The 23,768-nt window shown below is 45.2% G+C and overlaps 1 protein-coding gene across 13 annotated transcripts in view; it reads right to left on the reverse strand.

Annotated features, from left to right (window-relative positions):
- Positions 1-23,768, reverse strand: part of CSGALNACT1 (chondroitin sulfate N-acetylgalactosaminyltransferase 1) — a 364,179-nt gene that overhangs the window by 4,334 nt on the left and 336,077 nt on the right. For all 13 annotated transcript variants that reach the window (XM_030937623.1, XM_030937624.1, XM_010363491.2 and 10 more), the window contains 3 exons: positions 13,442-13,620; positions 11,732-11,826; positions 1,292-1,373 (listed from right to left, as the gene is read on the reverse strand). In XM_030937623.1, coding sequence (XP_030793483.1) covers positions 1,292-1,373; positions 11,732-11,826; positions 13,442-13,620 — 356 coding nt within the window. The remainder of the gene's footprint in view (positions 1-1,291; positions 1,374-11,731; positions 11,827-13,441; positions 13,621-23,768) is intronic.

The following is a 23,768-nucleotide window of genomic DNA, read 5'->3' on the forward strand; positions in this document are numbered from 1 at the left end:
TTTTTTTAATCTTTAACCTGTTGATTTCCTTGGGTGTTCTGTAGTCCTTGTAGTTCACATCATCTCTGAACAAAACAATCCTGGGGCTACCCCTCATCCCTGATTTTAAAATGAGTAGCTTTAGGCCTTGGACCTGAGGGGGAGTTGCCTAGAAGCCAGAGAGACCAGCAGCTCGTGAGTGGCCTGGAGATGGGACATTCCATGCCACCCTGAGGGCAGGGTCCCCCTGACTCCATCCTAGCTCTGGGTCCAGTCTGAGCCCCTGTACCTGATATCAAGGGTTCTGGACTGTTCATTCATACCCAGCTCATGCATAATCCACAACTCTATCCCTTCCAAGATCCAAGAGTCAGTATCACTATGGGAAGGTGGGGTACCATTTCCAAGGGGGACAGGAGGCCTCTATTCTCATCCTGACTCTGCCTCTCACCTGCTGTGAGGCTTGGGAGGGTCTCTTTGCCTTTGACAGGCTTGGTCTCCTCACCTGGAACCCAAGGGCCTTTCCCCTGTGCTCTAGAAGTCCACAGGCATGTGCATATGCGTGTATGAGTGTGTGTGCATGTGCCTATTTGTGTATGAATTGTGTGCACATGTGGACATTTGTGTATATGAATTGCGTGTGTGTGTATTGACAGCAACTGCACATTCAGTCACAGCTTAAAGTGACATTTGGAATTTTGAAGGTTAGCAGATAGAAATTTGGGTCTTTTCAAGTATGAGTTTTCCCCCAATTCCCCTATTTCCCTCATACCCTTACTGGGAGGCTTAGGATGTTCTACAGGAGACGGCAGAGTAGCCAGGACCCTGCTGGGAGAAGGCAGTGGACGACTTGCTGCAAAGCTGCCTGGATGCAACAAGCAGCCTTTAATCTCAGATTGTGTGTCTTATTTGCGGCGACTGAGAGGTGCTAGTGGAGATTACAGGGGCTAAAATGTCGCCCACTACCAAGCCCCGTCTTGGTCCAGCCCTGAGTCTATGACATGAGGAACAGCATTTGTTTTTTTTTTGTTTGTTTTTTTTTTGTAGTGATTCTCTTTAGGAGAATTGCTATGTTGTCCACATTAGTCTTGAACTCCTGGTCTCAAGTGATCCTCCCTCCTCCAGCCTCCCAAAGCACTGGGATTATAAGTGTGAGCCACCGCACCTAATCTGGAATAGCATTTTTAAATTTTATTTTAAAGCAATGGAACCACCTTCCCCACCAGACTCCTTGGAAACCTGACTTGATTCCTTTAAGGTCTGCACAGGCCAGTGGCCTCTGGGTGGCAGTAGAGATGCAGATTTGTCCTACCTATATTGATGAAGTCCGACCGATACTGACACGTCATCCCAAATCCAAAGTCTCTCCAAAATCCAGTTTCCTTCTTTATGACCTGCAAGAAAAGCACTGTCATTTGAGGGCAAAGTTTAGGGTGGACAAAAAGAGAATGTTCAAAAACTCCTGTGAGCCACCGTGGAGTGTGGAGCCCATTCCATCACTGATAAACAGCCTCAACTGGTGCAGGAAACACAGATGGATTTGAGTCCTTGCAGACAGTCAGGAATACAGTGCACACACCAGTCCCAAAACAAGGCCTTGTGATTTTTGGCACCTCTGGCTGGAATGTTTCTAGGGCATACGTATGAAAACACACACACACACACACAATCAAAAACAAACTGGGAGAGCCAGTTTTTGAGCAGTGCCGTGGAAAAGCCACCTACGTGCCTGGCCCCACACCCGTGCCAGCGAGAACTGGAGGCTTGGGCCCCTCACACAAGCCTGGGCAGCAAGCCAGCAAAGGGCTCAGGAAGTTGAGAAAAGGGATAGAGAACAACTCGGAATTCAGCTGCCCTGGCACAGTCCACACACAGGACTCCCTCGGGGAATAAAAAGAAGTATCTGAGAGACTTCAGTATGTTACCAGCTCTCCAACTCTGCTAACTCTCGCTTGCTGAGGAAAAGGCACTAGAAGTCCAGGTTCTGAAGAAAGACTCCGTCCATTCATCTTCACGCTATTTTAAAACCAAACTGCTCCCAAAAGCATCTACTGTGGTGCCAGCCTACAGGGCTGTGGAGAGGCCATCCAGGCACTGCCCAGTCTCTTACTCTGCAAGTAAATTTCCAATATACTTGCTGAAACAGCAAGGCTTTTTAAAACTGCATGTGTACATAAATATATATATATATACACACACACACACACACACATATATACACACACACATATACACACACATACACACACACGTATTCAGCTGAGAGAACTCTGGGAACAGTTTTGAGATCTTAGTTGTTTTACATAATTCATTCTTGCAGTTAACATGGGATGAAAATGATCCCATGATGTGATGAAAGGACATCCCCACATCCTGTCCTCTGGGGAAAGGCAGAGAGGGCGGCAGCAGGTTCCTCCTTCCCCACTTGGATTTCTATCATTTTTGTTGGGGACATCTGGTTCTGTTCATCGCTAATTAAAAACGGTACGTGATGGGGGAGAAGCATCAGAGTCTTGGCCCAATGTGACCACTGGCTGGCTTTTCCATTTCAGGCAGGCTCCTTCACTTCTTCATGTATCTACTTTTTTTTTTTTTTCCTTATAAAACCTGGGGGTTGAGCTCACTCATCCCTTAGGTGTCTTTCAGCTTTCACATCCAAGTATTTATCACATATTCCCTCTTCCTGAAGTTTCACCACAGGCTAATTATATTCGATAAATGGCTTGCAGAAGGGCTGATGAATCTTAAACGTTCTTTAATTTTGTAACGTATGAAACTCTTACTTTCACTACAATCTACAGGTAGATGTCACTTCTACGATGTCACTTACATTCCACAGGGAATGGGGACCTGCTGCCACCCTCTCCTGCAAGCATCAGGAGTGCCCAAGGAAAGTAAGGACCAAGAGAGGTTCTGTTGGTTAAAGTTGTCCCCAGCAAGTATTGTCCAGTTCTACTTCAGAATACAGGACCGTTATACAGCATCTCCCAAATGACAAGACAATTTCATTAGTACCAACTGGAAAGATTTTGCAAGGCATGAAAGTCTGGAGAAGTCTCCAAGGAGTAATTTTTTAAAAACTGGACTTCGTTCCATCCCCGCCTTACCAGGTACACGGTTTCTGTTGCAGCAGATGGACTAATATTCCTTCTGCTGGCAACCTAGACAAGTTCCCTAAGCTTAGGGGTAAAAATGGAGTCAAAGAGAAATGCCAGTATCCAATCTTCAAATATTTGGCTGGGGTACACATGGAATTTAAAAAAGAATGCTCCAAACAGGAAAGACAACTGGCCAAGCCTTGGGAAGGAAGACAAGACGGAGGCATCCAGGGACTCTGGGCTGCATTGATGTAGGGCCTTTCAAGGATGAACAAGGTGAAGGGTGACCCTCACATGGGAACAGCGTGATGGAGGCAATCTGGCTTATGAGCTGGGGAGTGAGCTGGGTAAACATTTATTAAAGTCAGTTTGGAAGCTGGCAAGCCACAGAAAGCCACTATCTGAACAGCTTGTTGAAATTTAGCCCTTTGTGGAAACCCATTTGGTCATGCCCACAGCATGTAATTTCAGGGCAAGACGGAGTTCCCTTCGTCGAGGTTCCACCACCCACAGCTGTGCTGGGTCGCTGACTGGAAAGACGCCCTCAATGGCAGTCTGGCAGGAGTGTGTGCCCTCAAGTGCTTATCCGATTACATCATGTTCCCACATAAAGCCCTGCATGCAAGGTTCCCTAATCCTCAGCCATCTCATTTCTTCTTATCCTTCTACCCTATATAAGGCCCATTCCCTGCCTCACCCCCGCCCTTGGATTCTCCATGCTCACAGGTCTCCAAGGCCAGACACTTGCAGTCCCTCCTGCCTGGGTCACCCTTTCCCCACTCACCACTAAGCTGTGCTCCAATGTCACTAGTCAGAGTGGTCATCCTGACCCTCCTGGCCCGTGTTATGCACCTGCCACCCTAATGCCACTTGCTGCACTGTCACCCTGGTTTATTTTCTCTGTAACAATTCTGGCTTCTGAAATGATCCTGTAGATGCATCTGCTTCTCTGTTTGCTGACTGCTTCAGTCACCAGCCCTGGTGAATGTAAGCTCAGGACTTGTTATTGTTCACGGCTGCATCTCCAGCACCCAGAACAATGTCCAGCACACAGCAAGTACTCAGCAAATACTTCCTCAATGAATGAACCAAGAGCAGTCCTAGGGCAGAGATGGTTCGAAGCCAGTGGAAACAGACACGCCGCAAGATGCTCGCCAGCAAGTGGCCCAGCAAAGGCCTGGGAAATGCAATGGTGAGAACCTCTCAGAATTCTGTGGCTCTGGACCAAGAGACAAAAATGTTTTCACCTCCCTGGAATCCTAGGCGGAGTGTGTGACTTCTTAGAAACTTTGCTGCAAGTTGTGAGAAGCTCCACTGTTCTGTCCGAGCATTGACAAGTGATGCACCAATGATGTCTGCTACAACAGAGGAGGAAGGAACCCTAAGATAAAGAGGAGACTTTAAAAGAAAAAAACATCTCTTCCTCCTGTTCTGGATTTCACTGATCTGTTTTCAAGTGCTATCCTCATTTATTTATATATTTATTTACTTTCTGAGATGGAGTCTTGCTCTGTTGCCCAGGCTGGAGTGCAGTGGTGCGACCTTGGCTCACTGCAACCTCTGCCTCCTGGGTTCAAGCAATTCTCGTGTCTCAGCCTCCCGAGTAGCTGGGATTACAGGCATGCACCACCATGCCTGGCTGCATTTTTTATATTTTTAGTAAAGAAGGGGTTTTGCCATGTTGGCCAGGCTGGTCTCGAACTCCTGACCTCAGGTGATCCACCTGCCTCAGCCTCCTAAAGTGCTAGGATTACAGGCATGAGCCACTGCACCCAGCCTGCTATCCTCATTTTCTAAAATGTCCTCTAATAGCTGGCCTCCTCTCAACCCTCTCTGCAGCACCTGCTCCCTCCCCACCTGAGATCCCAGCAGAGCACTGCAGGGCATGAATATACCACAAAAGGACAGTTGTCAGCCCCGCTCTCTCACAGGAAGTTTCCAGAGCCACAGCTCTGTGGGTGATTCACGTGACAGGGAGATTATTTTCTATTAGGACCAAACAACAAAACACAAATCAGCATCTCTCCCCAAAGATGTGGGAAGGCAGCCGCCCTGCAGCTGCATGTGAGCTGAGGCCGCAGTCAGTGCCTGTCTGGTTTAATGGTGTCGACTTGGCCACCTGCCCATGAAGCAATCTGGACCCGAAAACAAAATAAATAGCAACTGCTCAGGCAGAGCACCTCCTCTCAATCAGAGAGTCTCACCAGCACTGAGGCTGTGCCTGGCCTACCTTGCATTCACAGCAATGCCCGTGAGCAGGGCCGGCTTACGGGAAAGCGACCCATGCACTTGCACAGGGCCCCCATACATGGAAAGCCCCAAAGCCTGCTGTCACTGTCGTGAAATTCGTAATACTTTTTGAACAGGGGCTCACATTTTCATCTTGCACCGGGCCATGTCAATTACATAGAGGTTTCTGGCCTGGGAGGAGCAGACTCCCTGAGTTATGGCAATGTCTGTGTCCAGGCTGGTGTCCTCTGTACTGATAGAAGGAAATCCCAATTTTGCCCTGAGCTCTGCCGCTAGCGAGCTGTCCAACCCTGCCTGGGCTTTCCATTCCTTATTATCTGGACCCCGAGGACTCAGTGATGATGCTGCCGAGGGTGCCAGGAGGGCTGCATGCCTTCTTCTTGTGGCCTCTTGGTATGAAGGCAGAATGACTTGCCCAAGATCACTCAGCCAATGCTGCCACGCTCAGAACAATTCTAAGACTCCAGGGACAGTTCCATGTCTTGAGAAATAAGGTATCCTAGAGCCACAGCTTTAAAAGACTCATTTAAGAACAGACTCAAAAGCCATCTCCTCCCAGATGTATTTGCACTTATTCACAATTTGCTGTAAGTCTTTTCTAGGGGTATGCATAGAAAACACATTGTGTCTTCTAATGGAATCATACTGGACGAGGAGTCAACCAGGTCCTGCCATTTCCAGGCACCTATCATCTAAAACTAGATGCCCTTGTTGCCCCGCTGAAGCGTTTTGAGGGCAAAGGATGTATCCCCTGTTGCCCAGCATCCTCAGCCCAGGTGCAGTCACATGGCGTGGCACTCGTGTTTCCACCCCTGCCACTTAGCCGCTGTGGGCATCTGGCCCTCAATTCCTCATCTGTGAAATGAGAATATCAGCACCTCTTCCCCCTATTGAGTATTACACGAGATAATGTGGGCACGGGGCTGGATTCTGGAAAGGTTCCATAAATGGCCTCTGTTCATACTAATTTTGGTATTCGGCGGGTGTATGTTTCTTGAATAAATAAAAACAGAATGCAAGGATGCACAGGATGTGCCATGCTCATTCGGCAATTTACATAAAGGTTTCAACTGAACTGCAATGGTAAAATACTTTCCGAAGGGAGGTAGAGAGGTCAAGGGTGTGACCAGAGGGAGGCGAAGGACAGAAGCCAGCACACTTTGCGCACACTGAGTAGTATCACAAAGCCATCAGAGTTAACTGATGGGTAAGACTGCATGGCAGACCAAGACGTGCGCATTGGATGCCATGGGCATTAGAAATGGTAAGGAGGTGGCCTTGAGGAGCGGTGACAGTCAGGGAGACTGAGTCACCTGGCAACAGGACTGGTTGGGTGACTACGGAGCTGGTACCACGTGTCAGGTTCTGGGGTTTACAGATACTTTCTCTGCGTCCATTTAAGAGTCGGTCTGTAGAGGACAACGAATCTCAACAAGGACTCAGGGCTTGCAGTGCTGAGCTGGAGCAAAGTTGCACCAGCTCACAAGGATTGCGCAAATCTCTTCCCAACCCTGTGTTCAGTGACGTCATGCTGGTAGCCTGAAATAAGCCATGGTGGGAGTATTTACACCATGGAAATTGGCAAATGCCGTAAATCAGGTCTTTCCCCCGCACCCTCTTTTCAGAGAGCAGGTTATTAAATATTTACCAGCACACCTCTGGCTCTGTGCCAAAAAAGATTTCTAAAAACTGAATGAATCTGTGATTCAGAAACCTATCTCTGGCAGAAGGTGAACAAAAAACTGGAGTCTAGGGGAGGGAAGGAGGCTAAAGATAGTAGTGGTAGGAGGCTCCTGTGGTGACCTAAACAGGAACTGGCAAAGCGTGAACCAGGAATGTGAAACATCTAAAGTTAATGTTTGTCTAAATTATAGTTATTCCTTTCTCAGCAAATGGTTTCTACATTAAAGCACTAGCAAGTTTTATCTCATGGTTTAAACTAAAAAATTTAAATATTACTATAAAATCCCATAGTTTCACTTAATATGTATTACTAATGGTTGATACTTAGAGGGAAAAAAACAGTAATCGAAACGCGCACACACACACACACACATAATCATAAATGTGGTTTCTTGCTTTTGTCTGAAGGCAAAACACTATCAAATGACAGTGGCAACAGTCACGAGAAGGAATAACATCCAGTGACTAATGTGATCGTATTTCAAAGGCTGCTAGTAAAGATTGTCTTTTGTTTGCAAAAGTAACTTTCATTAGAGCAGCACTGTGTATCTCTGTTCTCCCTTCACCTTTGATACTGATGTATTCCAATAAGGCTATCAAGGATGTAATAATTAATATATAGGTAGAATCTCTTCCAAGACTGAGTCAACACATACCCTTAGTAGAAAGTCATTACTAACTGATCTGTCTCCAACCATTACTTTTAATTTTACACATTCTCGCCACCTACATAATCCAACTTCATTCTATTACTTTCTTACTTTCTATTACTTTCTTACTTTCTTACTTTCTATTACTTTCAGAGCAACGGAGACTTGCTCTGTCACCCAGGCTGGAGTGCAGTGGTACCATCTCCGTTCACTGCAAGCTCCGCCTCCCGGGCACACTCCATTCTTCTGCCTCAGCCTCCTGAGTAGCTGGGACTACAGGCGCTCACCACCACGCCCGGCTAATTTTTTGTAGTAGAGATGGGGTTTCACTGTGTTAGCCAGGATGGTCTCGATCTCGTGACCTCGTGATCCGCCCGCCTCGGCCTCCCAAAGGGTTGGAATTACAGGCGTGATCCACCACGCCTAGCCCATTCTATTACTTACTACAGTTTTATGTTCCCCTTTGGAATTTTTGTCAAGATTTTTCCTTCATACATCAGTTCTCATCTAGATCCTAAGCAAATCTTTTTCCTCTGTACCGATAGAAGGAAATCCCGATTTTTGCCCTGAGCTCTGCCACTAGCAAGCTGTGCAATCCTGAACAAGCCAGTCCACCTCTACAAAAAGAAGAAAGTGAGCAAAACACTCTCACAAATTACTTCCAAGTAAATGAAAGTGTTTCATTTTTTCTGACTTCTCCACTGTCACCTAGGCCAGTCCTCTGTAGGCAGTGAGTGCTCAAGAACTGGTTTGTCCAGTAAAAAACATAATCCTACTCTTCTTTTGGGAAGAGGCAGTCCTCCATCTCAAAGAGAAGAACTGCTGTGTCACCAAAGTAAACAGTCATAAATACTGAACTCTAAAATATCAGACCTCTGTGGTCTAGGAAAGGTCAAAATTGCATTTGGAAGTAAATGTCAGGGGCTGCAGGATAATTCACAGCCTCTGGCAATGGACACAGGGAATCTGAGTGGTTTCTGCTTTGACCACTAATTCTGAGGAGGCGAGAAACTTGCCTAACTGTGCTGTGCCTCTAATTCCCTTCGCAGCTCCTCCTCTGCAGGAATAATAAAACAAGGAAAAAAACGGTTGCATTGTAACACGAAAACAATTCCTTGCAAGCAAATAAGGTCTTTATGAGTTTGAAGTGGAAATATGAATCACATTCTATGTCAAATGCAGAACAACACACTACTTAAAACCAAAGGAATTTTAACTTTGATTGGCTGAAAGAAAATAAATCCTGTATCCTGTTTCCCTTCCAATCCAATTAGAAGCTTAGAACTCTGGGAAAGGAAACAAGAAGCTTCGGTCTCAATGAGGGTGATATGTGCTTCTTAACCATCGACTGTAAGCATAGGCAATTGTAACACAAAGGTATCTGTGTATGTGAACATAGAAAAAGCACAAGAAAAATATGGTGTAAAAGATTTAAAAACATTTTCTTGTAAGTGTAACTTGTGTGCTGCATAACGACATTTCTATCAACAACAGGCTGCATAAGATGCTGATCATCTAGGAAGCCAAGGTTAACTTATTATTAAAGAAAGGAAAACTTTCTTTTTTTTTTTTTTTTCCTGAGAGAGAGTCTTGCTCTGTTGCCCAGGCTGGAGTGCAGTGGCATGATCTTGGCTGACCGCAACCTCTGCCTCCCAGGTTTAAGCGATTCTCCTGCCTCAGCCTGTGGAGTAGTTGGAATTACAGGTGCACACCACCATGCACAGCTAATTTTTGTATTTTTAGTAGAGACGGGGTTTCACCATGTTGGCCAGGCTGGTCTCGAACTCCTGACCTCATGATTCACTTGCTTCAGCCTCCCAAAGTGCTGGGACTACAGGTGTGAGCCACCACACCCAGCCAAGGAAAACTTAAAAAATAAACTTAGTGTCACCTAAGTCTACAGTGGTTATAAAGTCCACAGTAGTGGACAGTCGCAGGCCTTCACATTCAATCACCATCCACTCACTGACTCATCCAGAGCAAATTCTAGTCCTGTATTACAAGCTCTGTTCATGGCAGCCATTTTTAAAATCTTTTACACCATATTTTTCCTGTGCCTTTTCTATGTTTAGATACAGAATATCACTGTGCTTCAGTTGCCTGTAGTATTCAGGACAGTCACATGCTGTACAGGTTTGTAACCTGGGAGCAATAGCCGGTACCACACAGCCTAGGTGTGTAGTTGGCTATGCTGTGTAGGTTTGCATAAGTGTGCTGTATGATGTTTGAACATGATGGAATTACTTGACGATACATCTCTCACGACATATCTCCATTGTTAAGTAACACATGACTATAGATGAAAACTGACTATTTTCTTTGAGACAGGGTCTCACTCCATCACCCAGGATGGAGTGCGGTAGTGTGATCTCAGCTCCATACAGCCTCTGCCTCCCAGGCTCAAGCGATTTTCAGCCTGCCTAGTAGCTGGGACTACAGGTGTGTGCCACGATGCCCACCTAATTTTTTATTTTTTATTTTTTAGCAGAGATGGGTTTTGACACATTGGCCAGACTGGTCTCAAACTCCTTGCATCAAGTGATCTGCCCATCTTGGCCTTCCAAAGTGCTGGGAATTAAAGGTGTGAGCCACCAAACCTGGCTGAAAACTGATTCTTAAGACGTGAAAAACTCTTACTGTTTTTATGTATAAAGTGCAGATGTAGACACAGTACAAAAGCAGATACACAGTATATCTGTGGTACTACAGTTCCACTAGGGGAAAAGTGAACTGTATTATTAGTAAACCTGGTGCAGCCCAAATTGAAGCCATGCTAGGATATAAGACATGAACGTTGTCCAACCTGAGGGCCCCAAAGTTGAAACTTTCTGGAAAATATAATATCAGCTGCCAGAGGTTCACTGTGGGGTAGAGGATGAAAGGCACAGGATGGGGCTGGAAAGAAGAGGTTTTGTTATTTCTGGAAGCTTACACACACAGTCAATCCTCAAAGAATTTCACAGAACAAGCATTTTGGATGGAAATCAGTTTCCCCTCCCATTGCATGGAAGCATCTGAGGCCTGGTGCTATTGTGTCTTCAGGTTCACACAGCAGATATCCTTCCTCCATACTAAGGGGTCCTCAATGGGAAGAAGCACGGATTTGCCTTAGCAAGAGGCAGAGCTGCCCACAGAAAGGAATAAGAGACATCCCTCAGATGGGAAGGCCACCATGAGATACAGCCTGAGCTAGAACACAGCTTCAGACAAACCTGGCTCATCTCCCTGCAGGAAAAGATCACAGCCCAGCTTGAGGTGGGAGAAGCGTCTTTTCCCTTTCTGCCAATGCTGCCAACAGTACCGGGAAATTCCATCCATGGGGGCCATGCCCACGCAACACAGAGATCCTCTTCTGGCTTGCCTTTCCTCCTGCTGCCTGCACTGCTTCTCTGCAAAGTGGACTAACTGCCTATGACAACAGGGACATCTCAGCCTACTGGGACCCTTGAGGGCCTTGTGCATCCACTATCCATCACCTGTGCAGCCAGGATCTTAGCAGAGAAGTCCTTCCAATATTCCTTTGAGAGCCACCTTGCCAGTGATACTTTTAATGCCAACGTCCACCCAGGCACTGTGATGTGTGGGAACGGTGGCACCAATGGGAAGGGCACTGGGAATTTCCACTTCAAATTCACAAAGACCTTATTTGCTTGCAAGGTCCAGGGAATTGCTCTGACCCTCTCTGGGGTGAGCCACCCCTTTCTGATTTCTGTCAAATGGGAACATAAATCTCACCTTTGTTACCCTGTAGGATTTTGCAAAAATCAAGAGAAACTGTACTGCATCCACAATGCAACAATACTAGTTTCCAAAAACCATTGATGGAAACTACGAAGGTGTGAAATTACCTTTCTGTAAAGTACTGCTTCCATTTATTTTCCGCTTTAAATATTGCAAGCACCTTTAACCAACGAGGCGCCAGAGCAGAGGCTAGCACATCTGCCGAACTTAAAAACTACTAAGGGAATCACTGCACGGATTTCCACTCACCTTTGCTCATGGTCAGGTGCCCCTGGTAATGACAGACACTAAACAGAGCCACACAGAGGCATCTGCAGGGTAATTACTCACCAGCTGCTGTTCTAAGGGAGGGACTGCATCATGGTGGCCGTATATTATGCCAGGATTGTACTGACTGAAAAGAACTGGATAAAATACCTTCTTCCCTGCAAACCAGAAAACAAACATTCACTTCAAGTGACAGATCCAAGTAGTAGGTTTGTTCCTTGACATTTGGCCCTCAGAAACACCCCAGATATTTGCACCCACTTTTTTTTTTTTTTTTTTTTTTTTTTTTTTTTTTTAAGAGAGGCAGTCTCACTCTTGTCACCCAGGCTGCAATACAGTGCTGCAATCTTGGCTCACCGCAACCTCTGCCTCCTGGGTTCAAGTGATTCTCCTGCCTCAGCCTCCTGAGTAGCTGAGATTACAGGCACCCACCACCACACCTGGCTAATTTTTTTATTTTAGTAGAGATGGGGTTTCACCATGTTGGTCAGGCTGGTCTCAAATTCCTGATCTCAAATGATCTACTCACCTCAGCCTCCCAAAGCGCTGGGATTACAGGCATGAGCCACCACACCCGGCCTGCACCCACTTTTCCTTTTCCCTTCACTCAGCTCTAACATGGGTTTTAGAAGTGCAGCACTAAGCAGACCAGACAGTCAGATCTGCAAATATTTCCGATCTCCCAGCACAGGAATGACATTTGAAATACTGACAGTCCATGACCAGGCACTGGGCATCATGCCTTGGGAGGGGGTGTTGAAAGAGAGTCCCGGAGCCCCCCACCCCACCAAACATTAAGCCTTTACTTGCTGGCTCATGGAGTCATCTTAAATGGTTGACTTTGGGTCTGGGTGACTTTGGGCAGTTGGACTAGAGTTAGAGTGTCCGGGGTGGTAGCTCTTTATCAATTTACACAGAAGTAGTTCTGTATTTTAGCAACCGGCATGGCCGTGCCAGGTTCATCAGCTCAGTAGCAGCCTTGCCTATGAGTGGAGTCTGTGAAAGTTGTTAGTACTGTGGGTTCTTTGTGCGAATAGCTCTTCCACCCTAGGTAACCGCCCTCAGGTACGCCTTTCTCTTTAGGGGTAGGCAGTTTTCCAGGTCCACATCTCCCCCACCTCACTTTCTCCTGGGAATGTTCATGAAAGCTGACCTCCCAGTTGCAGATGGAAGAGGGGTTATGGACATGAACATGGGAAGAGTCCCAGAATTATGGTGACTGACAGGCCTATGATGTGGCCTCAAAGGAGAACTCAAACCAGATGGTGACATGGTTTGGCTGCGTCCTCACCCAAATCTCATCTTGAATTGTGGCTCCCATAATCCCCAGATGTCCTGGGAGGGACCTGGTGGGAGGTAACTGAATGATGGGGGTGGATTTTCCCATGCTATTCTCATGATAGTAAGTCAGTCTCAAGAGATTTGACGGTTTTATACATGGGAGTTCCCCTGCACATGCTCTCTTGCCTGCCGCCATGACAGACTTCCCTTTGCTCCTTCTTCACCTTCCGCCATGATTGTGAGAACTCCTCAGCCATGTAAGAACTATGAGTTCATTAAACCTCTTTCCTTTATGAACTACCCAGTCTTGGGTGTGTCTTTATTAGCAGCGTGAGAACGGACTAATACAGATGGTTTTCCTTTTCTTTGCTATGGGGGTAGAACAGACCAATTAAGAAGCAGGACATCAGAGTGACTGACCCATGAAGGCGACGACACATGGGCCCGAGAGGGCTGGGTGCCACCTGAGCGTGACAGAGAGAGGATCCATACCTGGCTGTGTATTCAGCCTACACGTATTGAGGAATTCAGATGTGAAGTAGATATCAACATCACAGAAAAAGAGAAGGACGTTGCTTCCCTTCCAGAAGCGGGCTCCAACATCAAGTCCCTTTCCCCGAGAAAATTCTCCGTTCAGCTGGATGAAGGTAAAGTTCCTGAAGTTGGCAGCTCTGAAAGGCAAGACCAGGTACTATCACTCATATGCCCACATGTTGGCAGCATCCCCTGAGAAAACATGTGTTCAGGGCCCATCCACGTCTTGACCCATTTCTTTTGTAACCTGAGGGCACTGGGACTCCCCAAGCAGTTAGAGAACGGCCCAGACTCACTGGATACTCACTGGGATCAAAGGTACCAAGAACACCAAGTGGAGTTTTAACACCAATTTCTTGTTTCTCTGGCAGCTTAGCCATACTGAAAACAGCACTGTCATCGCTAATGACTATTCTTTGTCATGGAGAAAACTTGAACCAGGGAAGACCAGAAACACAATCCAGGAAAATCTTCATGCATCCTGAGCCAACCAAATGAAACCACTGAGCCAAGGAAATAAGATCACATTGCAATGGCCCCACTTAGCATCTTTTCATCTGCATTCAAATCCAGGAGCCAGGCAAAATGTTCTTGATGTGACTCTTTCTCCCAAAGAGATTTAAACCTGGATTCCTTCTCCATCCTCAGGTAAAGCAGCACAGCATGGCAGGAAAAATGACCAACTTGCAGTTAGAAGAAGAGGACTGTCTCAGGCCTGGCTCTCCTGTAGGCAGCTCTGTGATCTAGGCCAGCCCATGAATCTTCCTGAACCTCAGTTGCCTCATCTGCCAAATAGGTGTAGTAATACCTTCCCTCACTATCCCACAGGGTTATTAGTGAGATAAACAGTGCCAAGAGGATAGAGCACCCTGTATACATCAGCTATTGCTGTGATTAGCATGGGCAAGGATTCCCAGGCTCCAGGCAGTGAAGCCAGGATGTTTCTTGCATTCGTTCTTTCCCAGGGACAGCAGAACGTTCTGAAATGGGGCACGTCTTGAGCTAACATTCCACAAATTCATTCCATGCCCGGTGGGACAGGTGTTGTCTTCTACCAGATAATACTAGAGAACCACCTTCAGTCCTCTTTCAGCCTAGCAAATCCCTTTTTCTGTCAATGACACCCTTCTTTTCCTAATGGCTTCCTTTCCTCTCACACTCCCCGTCATGCTAGCTACCTGGCCTACCCCCATGCCCCAACTTCTCTCTACTCTTTCTTTCCAAAAGGTACAGAAACTCATTTCTAATTTGTAAAGTTTGCATTTCAAGTACCTATCTTGGGTAAAGGCCACACAAACATAGAGTCATAAACTTTTAAAATGCTAACTTGTATTTGTATCTGGAATTGAATCAGTAAAACTGGTTCTGCCACTCCTTCCTTGACTCATCTTCTTCTTTGGGATCTTGGAGTGAGCTTGGTTTTTTATCTTAGGGATCAGCGGGCCCATGTTAGAGTTTGATGCCAAACATGCCTTTCAGATTTAGATCAAGGTAGGAGGCCTTATGATGGGTAGAGCACCGGTCTAGGAGTCCGGAAACCTGGATCCAGGGCTAGAACCATGCCTGGGTCCCTCCTAGGTGTTCAGCAGATGTTTTAGAATGACTGCATGAATGTACGAATGATTCTAAACCTAGCTGTGTCTCTGATGGATTTGAGACAAGTCACTCTACCCCTTTCGTCTCTGTTTCCAGGTACAAAATCCAGTGGTTATAGAGCTCAAATACCCCTTTACACGCTGAGATGCTATTCTTCTTTGGTTAAAACAATTTACTTTACATATGTACATTATATATACTTGTATGTAATACACTTTTTGTTTTAGAGACAGGAACTTGCTCTGTCACCCAGGCTGGAGTGCAGCGGCATGATCATAGCTCACTACAGCCTCAAACTCCTGGGCTCAAGCAATCCTCCTCTCTCAGCCTCCCAAGTAGCTGGGACTACAGGTGCAGGCCACCATGCCCAGCTAATTCTTAAACTTTTTTTATAGAGACCGAGTTTCATTTTGTTGCCCAACTCTTGCCTTCATGTAGTCCTCCTGCCTCGGCCTCCCAAAGTGCTAGGATTACAGGCATGAGACACCACACCTGGCCAAGACTCTCTTTTCCTATGATCCCGCATTCACTTCAGCACCACTCCACATTTGCAGCAATTCTCTTTCAGAACTTTATCTTGAGTCTTTTCTCTGGGTGGGTGCCCCCAGTGCACATTTTCCGTGTGTTGCCTTGAAGTTATGCTCCAAAACCTTTTCAGTATTAGGTATGGCACTAGTCAAGGACAGCGCTATCCTCCCGTCTCCAAAGACATTCAGATGGTGTGAGGTCACTGCAAGCACCTTCATGTCTTTAGAAGTGTCTGCAGCCCCAGCTCCTGTAAGTCAGGACAACCCATTTCTCCCTTCCCGGTTTGGTCAGTTTCCAGGAAAGCTTTACCCATGGGAGATGCCTGGATTTTTACCTGTTCATCTAAAGACATCTCATCCTGGAGTCCATCTTGCTTTAATTTTCTGTGTATTTAATATATACAGCCAGTAGTCAGTCTCTTTCTTCATTGTTTCCAGGTTTTTATCTTTTGGGACCTCCTCCTCCCCATTATACAGGGATATCTTCTAACTTTCAGAGTACAAACACAATGTATGAGCAAGTCCTTCCTCACTCAGGTTGTACCTGACTCATAATTCCCGTACCTTCTCCGTGAGGGTTTCCAGGATCTACTATATGAGAGTTCAACTATAAAAATACCTGAACAGTAGCAACTGCTTTTTCCAAGGGAAGAAGAATATAGGTTCTTAATAGGCTGCATTAAACGAGCTGCGACATCAAGAATCTCCCCCTTGAACAGGTTACAATCCATTTGTATAGACAGATCAAATATTTACAAAAGTTAAATCATGTTGAGTAATTAAATAAGAACACAAGACAGCGTTAGAAACTGAGGTAACAGCATCAAAGAAATGACGAGTCTACACGTGACTGATTAATTGCCGAGTGAACGGTAGAGATAGTGCTACAAATTTAGAGGAGAGAGTGGTAATTAGGTGGTGTGCATGCTTCCACAATGCACAAGTTAATCTAGCTTATTCTGTGCATGAATCCCCTAACCCTGGCTTGAGCTGTTGCTAATAAATGCTGTTCTCTCTTCTGCGGCAACAGAAGACTGTGTACAGGATGGGCTTCCTGCCAAAGTCATGGGAAAAGGGGTGGGAAGAACTCATGGTACCTAGTGTTTGACATGACCTTAATTTGGAAGAACTTTTTTTTTAAGTCTTAAAACATAAATCCCTACGCTTCCATGATGTGTTGCTTCTAGAGAAAGAAAATTCAGGCAAATGGATGCTGGGGAACGCTTTGTATAGCCTAATGCAAAAGGCAATTTGTTTCCTTTCTCTTCGTGCAACCTTCCTACAAGGGTAAGACAATGCATGTTATATCCATGGCGATACCCAATCTGAATACGCATTTCAAATTCACTTTGTGTGTCCACAGGCTGCACAAAAAGCCCTGGGAAGTGGTACCCAGCTCTGTCCATGCACTGTTTCCATGTGGACCATACGGGGGCCGGCACACACGCACACACAGCACCAGACACCTCTGCTTGCCTGTTCTCCCTGCCCCACGCAGGGAGATCTGCCCTGAACTAGCTTTGCCTGGGACTTTCATCCACCCTGATCAACACTGGCAAGAAGGCAACATTGCTGGCCTGGCAGTAAGGGTCCATGTGACAGCTGCTCTGAAGCCCTGACCACTTACCAGGCCCTGATGAGACAGCTGAACATGAGTGTGCACAGAAGGCAGGGTGGGGACAGAGTCACTGCTGGCTTGGTAAGCACCATCAGGCAGTCACAGACACTGGAGAGGGCCCAGAGCGCTAACTCTGTCATCCATCCGTGCTTCCCAGGGTGGCTGCCAGGTCATTACGCTCAGCTAGGGGTCCGTCTGACGATGAATCATGGTACCATTTTCCTTCCGGATTCCTCAACCCAAGGCTTTTTTCCAATAAACCAGTGATCTGAAAGAACCCCTCCATGTCCTCTCTTGCCATCAGGAAGAGCCTCTGATAATTATCAAGAGCCCTCTGCCAAGAAAGAGGACTAAGCTGGAAAAACTATGAAAACAATCAAGACAACTTCCTGTCTTTGCCAAACCTCCTGGGCCTAGAAGTGGGGCAGCCTCCTCATCTGAAACTTATCAGTACCGGCCATGTGGGCTCCAGAACAGGATATGACAAGATGAAGAGGAATTGGCTTCTTCAAGTAGTCAGGCCCCTTATCAATGCCCCATATCCTCATTTTGAAACAGTGCTCATTGGGCAGGGACTCCCTCACTAGACTAGAGTGCTCCCTGCTCAACAGTGCATTAAAAGGCAGCAGAGCCATTCAAACACAATGGAACATTTCAACTCTAATCACTGATGTGCCCTACGTAGTGTGATGGTGTGGCTGGGGAAGGTCCACACCATGGCCATGAGGCTACAGCCCCCAAATGCAGACTACAGTGGTTCCCTAGGCAGGCATGGTACTTTATCCTCTTCTCCTGCTTCCCCCTCAAGTGACCAGCCAGTAGCAGATGGTTACGACTGTGAAAGAAAAATATCATCTCAGGACCCCAAACTTACCATGAAAAAGGGAAAATTAAGCTTGAGAACTGAGTCACCAAGACTGTTCTCCTGGCCAGGCGCAGTGGCTCATGCTTGCAATTCTAGCACTTTAGGAGGCTGAGATGGGCAGATCACTTGAGGTCAGGAGTTTGAGACCGGCCTGACCAACAAGGTGAAACCCCATCTCTATTAAAAATACGAAATTAGCCAGGTGTGGTGGTGGGCACCTGTAATCCCCACCACTCGGGAGGCTGAGGCAGGAGAATTGCTTGCATCTGGGAAATGGAGGTTGCTGTGAGCTGAGATCATGCCATTTCACTGTAACCCGGGCAAAAGAGCCACATTCCATCTCAAAAACACAAACAAACACAAAAGCTATTTTCCTGCTGTTCACTGACAGAAGCTGTAACTTCATAACCCCATGTCACAGTCTCATTTTCTTGACTCCCTCCTTTTACGTGTGTTCATTTTTTCAGATGCAAAATGTAGATTTACTGAGCATGAGGCAATGCAGAATCCATTTGTTCCTTTGTTCCCCCTTTTCACATGTAAAACAGAGAATTACTGAGGCTAATCAGAGCCTCACAAGAGTGGAAGCGTCGACCTCACTGCCTGCTCTCCATCCATTTGGTCCTCCTCGTTCTTTCCCCTTTAAATACCCAAGTGGACAAAACCCCCTTTGGAAAAAGCAGAGGTTGCAGATGCTCCTGTGGCTTGCGATTTTCCTCGGCGCATCCTCAACCTTGGCTAAATAAAACTTGGATAGACTGAGCCTTCCCTCAGTCCCTTTTTGGTTTATATAACAGACAACTCACCAAGGTATGGGCATGGCTGGGGCCTCCTATCTTCTCACTGTTCTCTTCCCCGAATGCGTGTTCTGCATCTACTCCCGCGAATATCACTCAGTCTTTAAGGCCCATGCCAAGCATCACCGCCCCTCCTGTGCCCCGCCACAAACTCGTAGTGCACACTCTGAGCTCCCAACATTTGACCCAGTCCTGCCTTTGTTCCTGTGTCCTGGTGCCTTCAAGTGCCTTTGCTTGCACAGACCTGTATGAGCTGCTCTAGCAGACTCCACACCCTTCAAGGACAGCAATTGCCTTACTTTTTTTCTGCCTTTGGAGATTATCCAGCACTGTGCAATAAACGGCACACACAGGGTGACCAACATACACTGCACGAATCAAGAGCTGAACAAATGGAAAACACAGGCACATTTCAGATCTGTCCTGAAGATCTGAAGGGGGGTGCTGCATGGAGATGCCTCCCTGTCAAAGAAAGCTCAGCCCACTCAGAGGGGCACCAGAGAAACTGCTCCCTTGTGTATATCCCCACCTCCAACATCAGAAAGAGGCTGTGACCAATGGATTCTGAAGGACAGGCACAAACCCCAGCTTTTAAGAAGATGAAAAATATGTAAATAACAGAAAAGAGATGAGAAAAATACAATGCAATATGGTTCAAACTATTGAAGTTACTCATCCAAAGAAATATAATGTTTAGTGTTGCCCTACAGTAATGGCAAAGAAATGTGCATTTATCATGGTCGGATGGGGGCACTACCTTTTATATTACATTATTTCCTGTTATGAAACTGAACGTGCAGCTCCTCTAAGATCCCATGATTTGCTCATAATTATTTCTTCTTTTCTTGAACTGTATTATCAACCGACAAAACTCTTCCATTTCCCACTCAATTCCTGTTTTTGTATAATAAATCTGGCACATGGAGACTCCTCTAAGTTACACAAAGTCATTTTTATAGAGGTTATAATGACCTGAGAAAGCTACTGTTTCTGCCGGAGATTTAATTTCCCTAATTGACTTGCCTTTCCCAGAATTGCTGGATTAAAAATGATAGATCTTCCTGTCTAGTGTGATTTACTCTAATACAGACTTTTCCCCACAACTGCGAGGATAGTCTCCTAATGTTACGCTTCTCACAACAGCCCTTCATTTAAAAAAATCTTTAAAAATTCACACAGAAAACTAGTATCATATCCAATGTATGATTTTCAGTCTCACAGCTCTAAATACTGAAATCACTTATGAGTTCTACTTCTTGAAGATATTGGAATACAGTGAAGAATTCAGAGCTGAACATGTTATCCAATTTTTCACAGTAGGCACTTTAAATGATTAATTTAGAACTGCCTAGATTCTGAGCTTCTTTAAGCCTGTTTTAGCAAGTTTCTTTAGGAACTTCATTTTTGCCTTTCCATTGGTTCTAAAACTTCATGTCAGCATGAGGCACAGTTCATTAAGAAGAGCAAATGAATGTCTCTGAATCTCAGAATGGTCACAATGCAGGCATCAGCTGATTAGTATTCACCATCTTCCAGGCTACATCCTCAGATTGTCTTTTCTTTCTCACTGAATGCATATAATTTTGTTTTGTTTGCTTGTGTTTTAAATTGAGAAATCAAAGCCAGCTTTAGCAGGTACCAAACAAATTTGCTGATGCAAAGAAAAATGGTGAGATTTAAACATCTGACATGAGGCCTCCAGCATGGAGTCTTCTTAGAGAAATAAGGGGTTGCGGCCAGGTGCAGTGGCTCACGCCTGTAATCCCAGTACTTTGGGAGGCCAAGGTGGGTAGATCACGAGGTCACGAGATCGAGGCCATCCTGGCTAACATGGGTGAAACCCCATCTCTACTAAAAATACAAAAAATTAGCCAGATGTGGTGGCGGGCGCCTGTAGTCCTAGCTACTTGGGAGGGTGAAGCAGGAGAATGGTGTGAACCCAGGGGGCGAAGCTTGCAGTGAGCCGAGATTGTGCCACTGCACTCCAGCCTGGGTGACAAAGCAAGACTCTATCTCAAAAAAAAAAAAAAAAAAAAGAAAAGAAAAAAGAAAGAAAAGAAAATAAGGGGGTGGCAATCTGAACACCATATCAAGCCCTCTTGCACCTTTGCCACAGGGAAGTGTGAGTGACTGTGCACAAGGCAAGTGAGGAAGGGAAGCCTCCTTCCTAATCAGTGAATACCCCTGTGCCCCAGGTGAGGAAAGCAGTCTCACCGTAGGTGTAGGACAACACACATAGAGAACCTGGGTAGAGGCTCGAGGCTGCTACCTTATGAGGTCAAAATCCTTCCTCCTTCTCCTCTGGATCCCCTGCAGGAGGCCTCCATCCTCAGACTTAGCTCGTTGCATGTGCCGTTTCTCCTTGCTCTGTAAAGTCTGGATGGATAATTCCTAGCTCCTGTCTTGCCCTGCACCCTGAGGCATGCATCCCTCTGTTTCCCACACAATACCCGAATGTACACTAGCATCGGAGTCTGTATTAGACTGTTTTCACACTGCTAATAAAGACATATCCAAGACTGGGTAATTTCTAAAGGAAAGAAGTTAACTGCCTCACGGTTCCATGTGGCTGGGGAGGCCTCACAATCATGGTGGAAGTCAAAGGAGGAGCAAAGTCATGTATTACATGGCGGCAGATGAGAAAGAATGAGAACCAAGCAAAAGACGTTTCCCCTTGTAAAACCATCAGATCTCATGAGACTTATTCACCACCACGAGAACAGTGTGGGGGAAAATGCCCCCCATGATTAAATTCTCTCTCACCAGGTACCTCCTACAACACGTGGGAATTATGGGAGCTACAATTCAAGATGAGACTTGGGTGGGGACACAGCCAAACCATATCAGAGACTTTCCTCAAAAAGCCTGGAGCAAGCTGCCCTACATAGGGACTGGCAAATAGTGGATACTGCGCTTTTACATTATTAAGTACAATGCTCCTTTTATGTTTTAAATAAACTAATATACAGCAGCATGTTCAATTTGGTTCCACAGAGGAAAAGTATGCCTGGCTCTGCAGAGGTCACAAGGCTTTTAAGACATTGATTAGGACAAAACACCCTTCTAATTTAAGACATGATGTGTGTGTGTGTGTATGCATGCATGTATATTTATATGTATGCTTTTTATTGAGTTAAAATTCACACAACATAAAATATTAAAGTGTATAAATCAGTGTCATTTAGTACATTCACAATGCTGTAAACCATCATGTCTTTCTAGTTACAAAACATTTTCATCACCCCAAAAGGAAATCCTACACCCATGAAACAGTCACTTCCAATGCCCTCATATCCCCAGCCCCTGGCAACTGTTAATCTACTTTCTGTCCTCATGAATTTATGTATAAAGAATATTTCCTATAAATGGGATTATACATTATCAACCTTTTTTGTTGTTGTTTTTCTTTTGAGACAGAGTCTCACTCTGTCACCCAGGCTGGAGTACAGTGGTGCAATCTTGGCTCACTGCAACCTCCACCTCCCAGTTTCAAGCGATTCTCATGCCTCAGCCTCCCAGGTACCTGGGATTACAGGTGTGAACCACCACACCACACCCAGCTAATTTTTATATTTTTAGTAGATACGGGGTTTCACCATATTGGCCAGGCTGGTCTCAAACTCCTGACCTCAGGTGATCTGCCTGCCTCAGCCTCCCAAAGGGCTGGGATTACAGGCATGAGCCACTGCATCTGGCCATTATTGACCTTTTATACCTGGCTAGTTTCATTTATCATAATGTTTTTAAGGTTCATCCCATTGTAGCATATATTAGTACTTCACTCTCTTTATGCCTGAATAATATTCCATTGTATGACTATGTCATATTTTGCTTTTCATTCATCAGCTGGTGGATATTTGAGCTGTTTCTAACTTTTGGATATTATGAATAATGCAACTAGGAACACTCATGTACAGTTATTTGTTTCAATACTTATTTTCTGTTCTTTTGGGTATATAGCTGGGACCAGAACTGCTGGATCAGATAATAATACTATGTTTAACCATGTAAGGAACTGCCACACTGTTTTCTACAGCGGCTATTCCATTTTTCATTTGCAAGAGCAATAGACAAGAGTTCAATTTCTCTGCCTCCTCAGAGACACTTGTGACTGACTTGTGGATTACATCCATCCTGGTGGGTGTGGTTTGCATTGTAGGTTTGATTTGCATTTTTCTAGTGACTAATGATGTTGACCATCTTGTCCTATGCTTATTGGCCACTTGTGTATCATCTTTGGAGAAATGTACATCCAAGTCTTTTGTTCATTTTTAAATTGGGTTATTTGTCTTTTTACTGTTAAATTCTCTCTCTAGTTATTGAATATAGACCCTTATGAGATTACAATTTGTAAATATTTTATCCCATTATATAAGCTGTCTTTTCACTTTTATGGTAGCATAAAAGTTTTTAATTTTGATAAAGTTCAATTTATCTGCTTATTCTCTAGTTGCTAGGGTTTAAAAATCACATCCAAGAAATCACTGCCTAATTCAAGGTCATGAAGACTTACACCTATGTTTTCTCCTAGAACTTTGATAATGATAGCTCTTACATTTAAGTCTTTGATCTATTTTGACCTCAAGTTTTGTATATATGGTGGATGTATACCTATCAACTACAGAAAGCAACTTTCATTCTCTGCACACAAATATCCAGTCATCCCAGAACCATTCTTAAAAAGATGATTCTTTCCCCCATATGATGATCTGGCACCCTTGTTAAAAATCAAATGACCATAAATGTATAGGTTTATTTCTGAACTCTGCTTTCCATCCATTGATCTATATGTATATTTTTATACCAATAGCAAAGTCTTAATACTGTAACTCTATAGTAAGTTTTGAAATTGAGAGTATGAGTCCTCCAATTTTGTTCTCCT

The sequence above is a fragment of the Rhinopithecus roxellana genome, chromosome 9 (assembly GCF_007565055.1).
Source record: "Rhinopithecus roxellana isolate Shanxi Qingling chromosome 9, ASM756505v1, whole genome shotgun sequence".
Lineage (NCBI taxonomy): Eukaryota > Metazoa > Chordata > Mammalia > Primates > Cercopithecidae > Rhinopithecus > Rhinopithecus roxellana.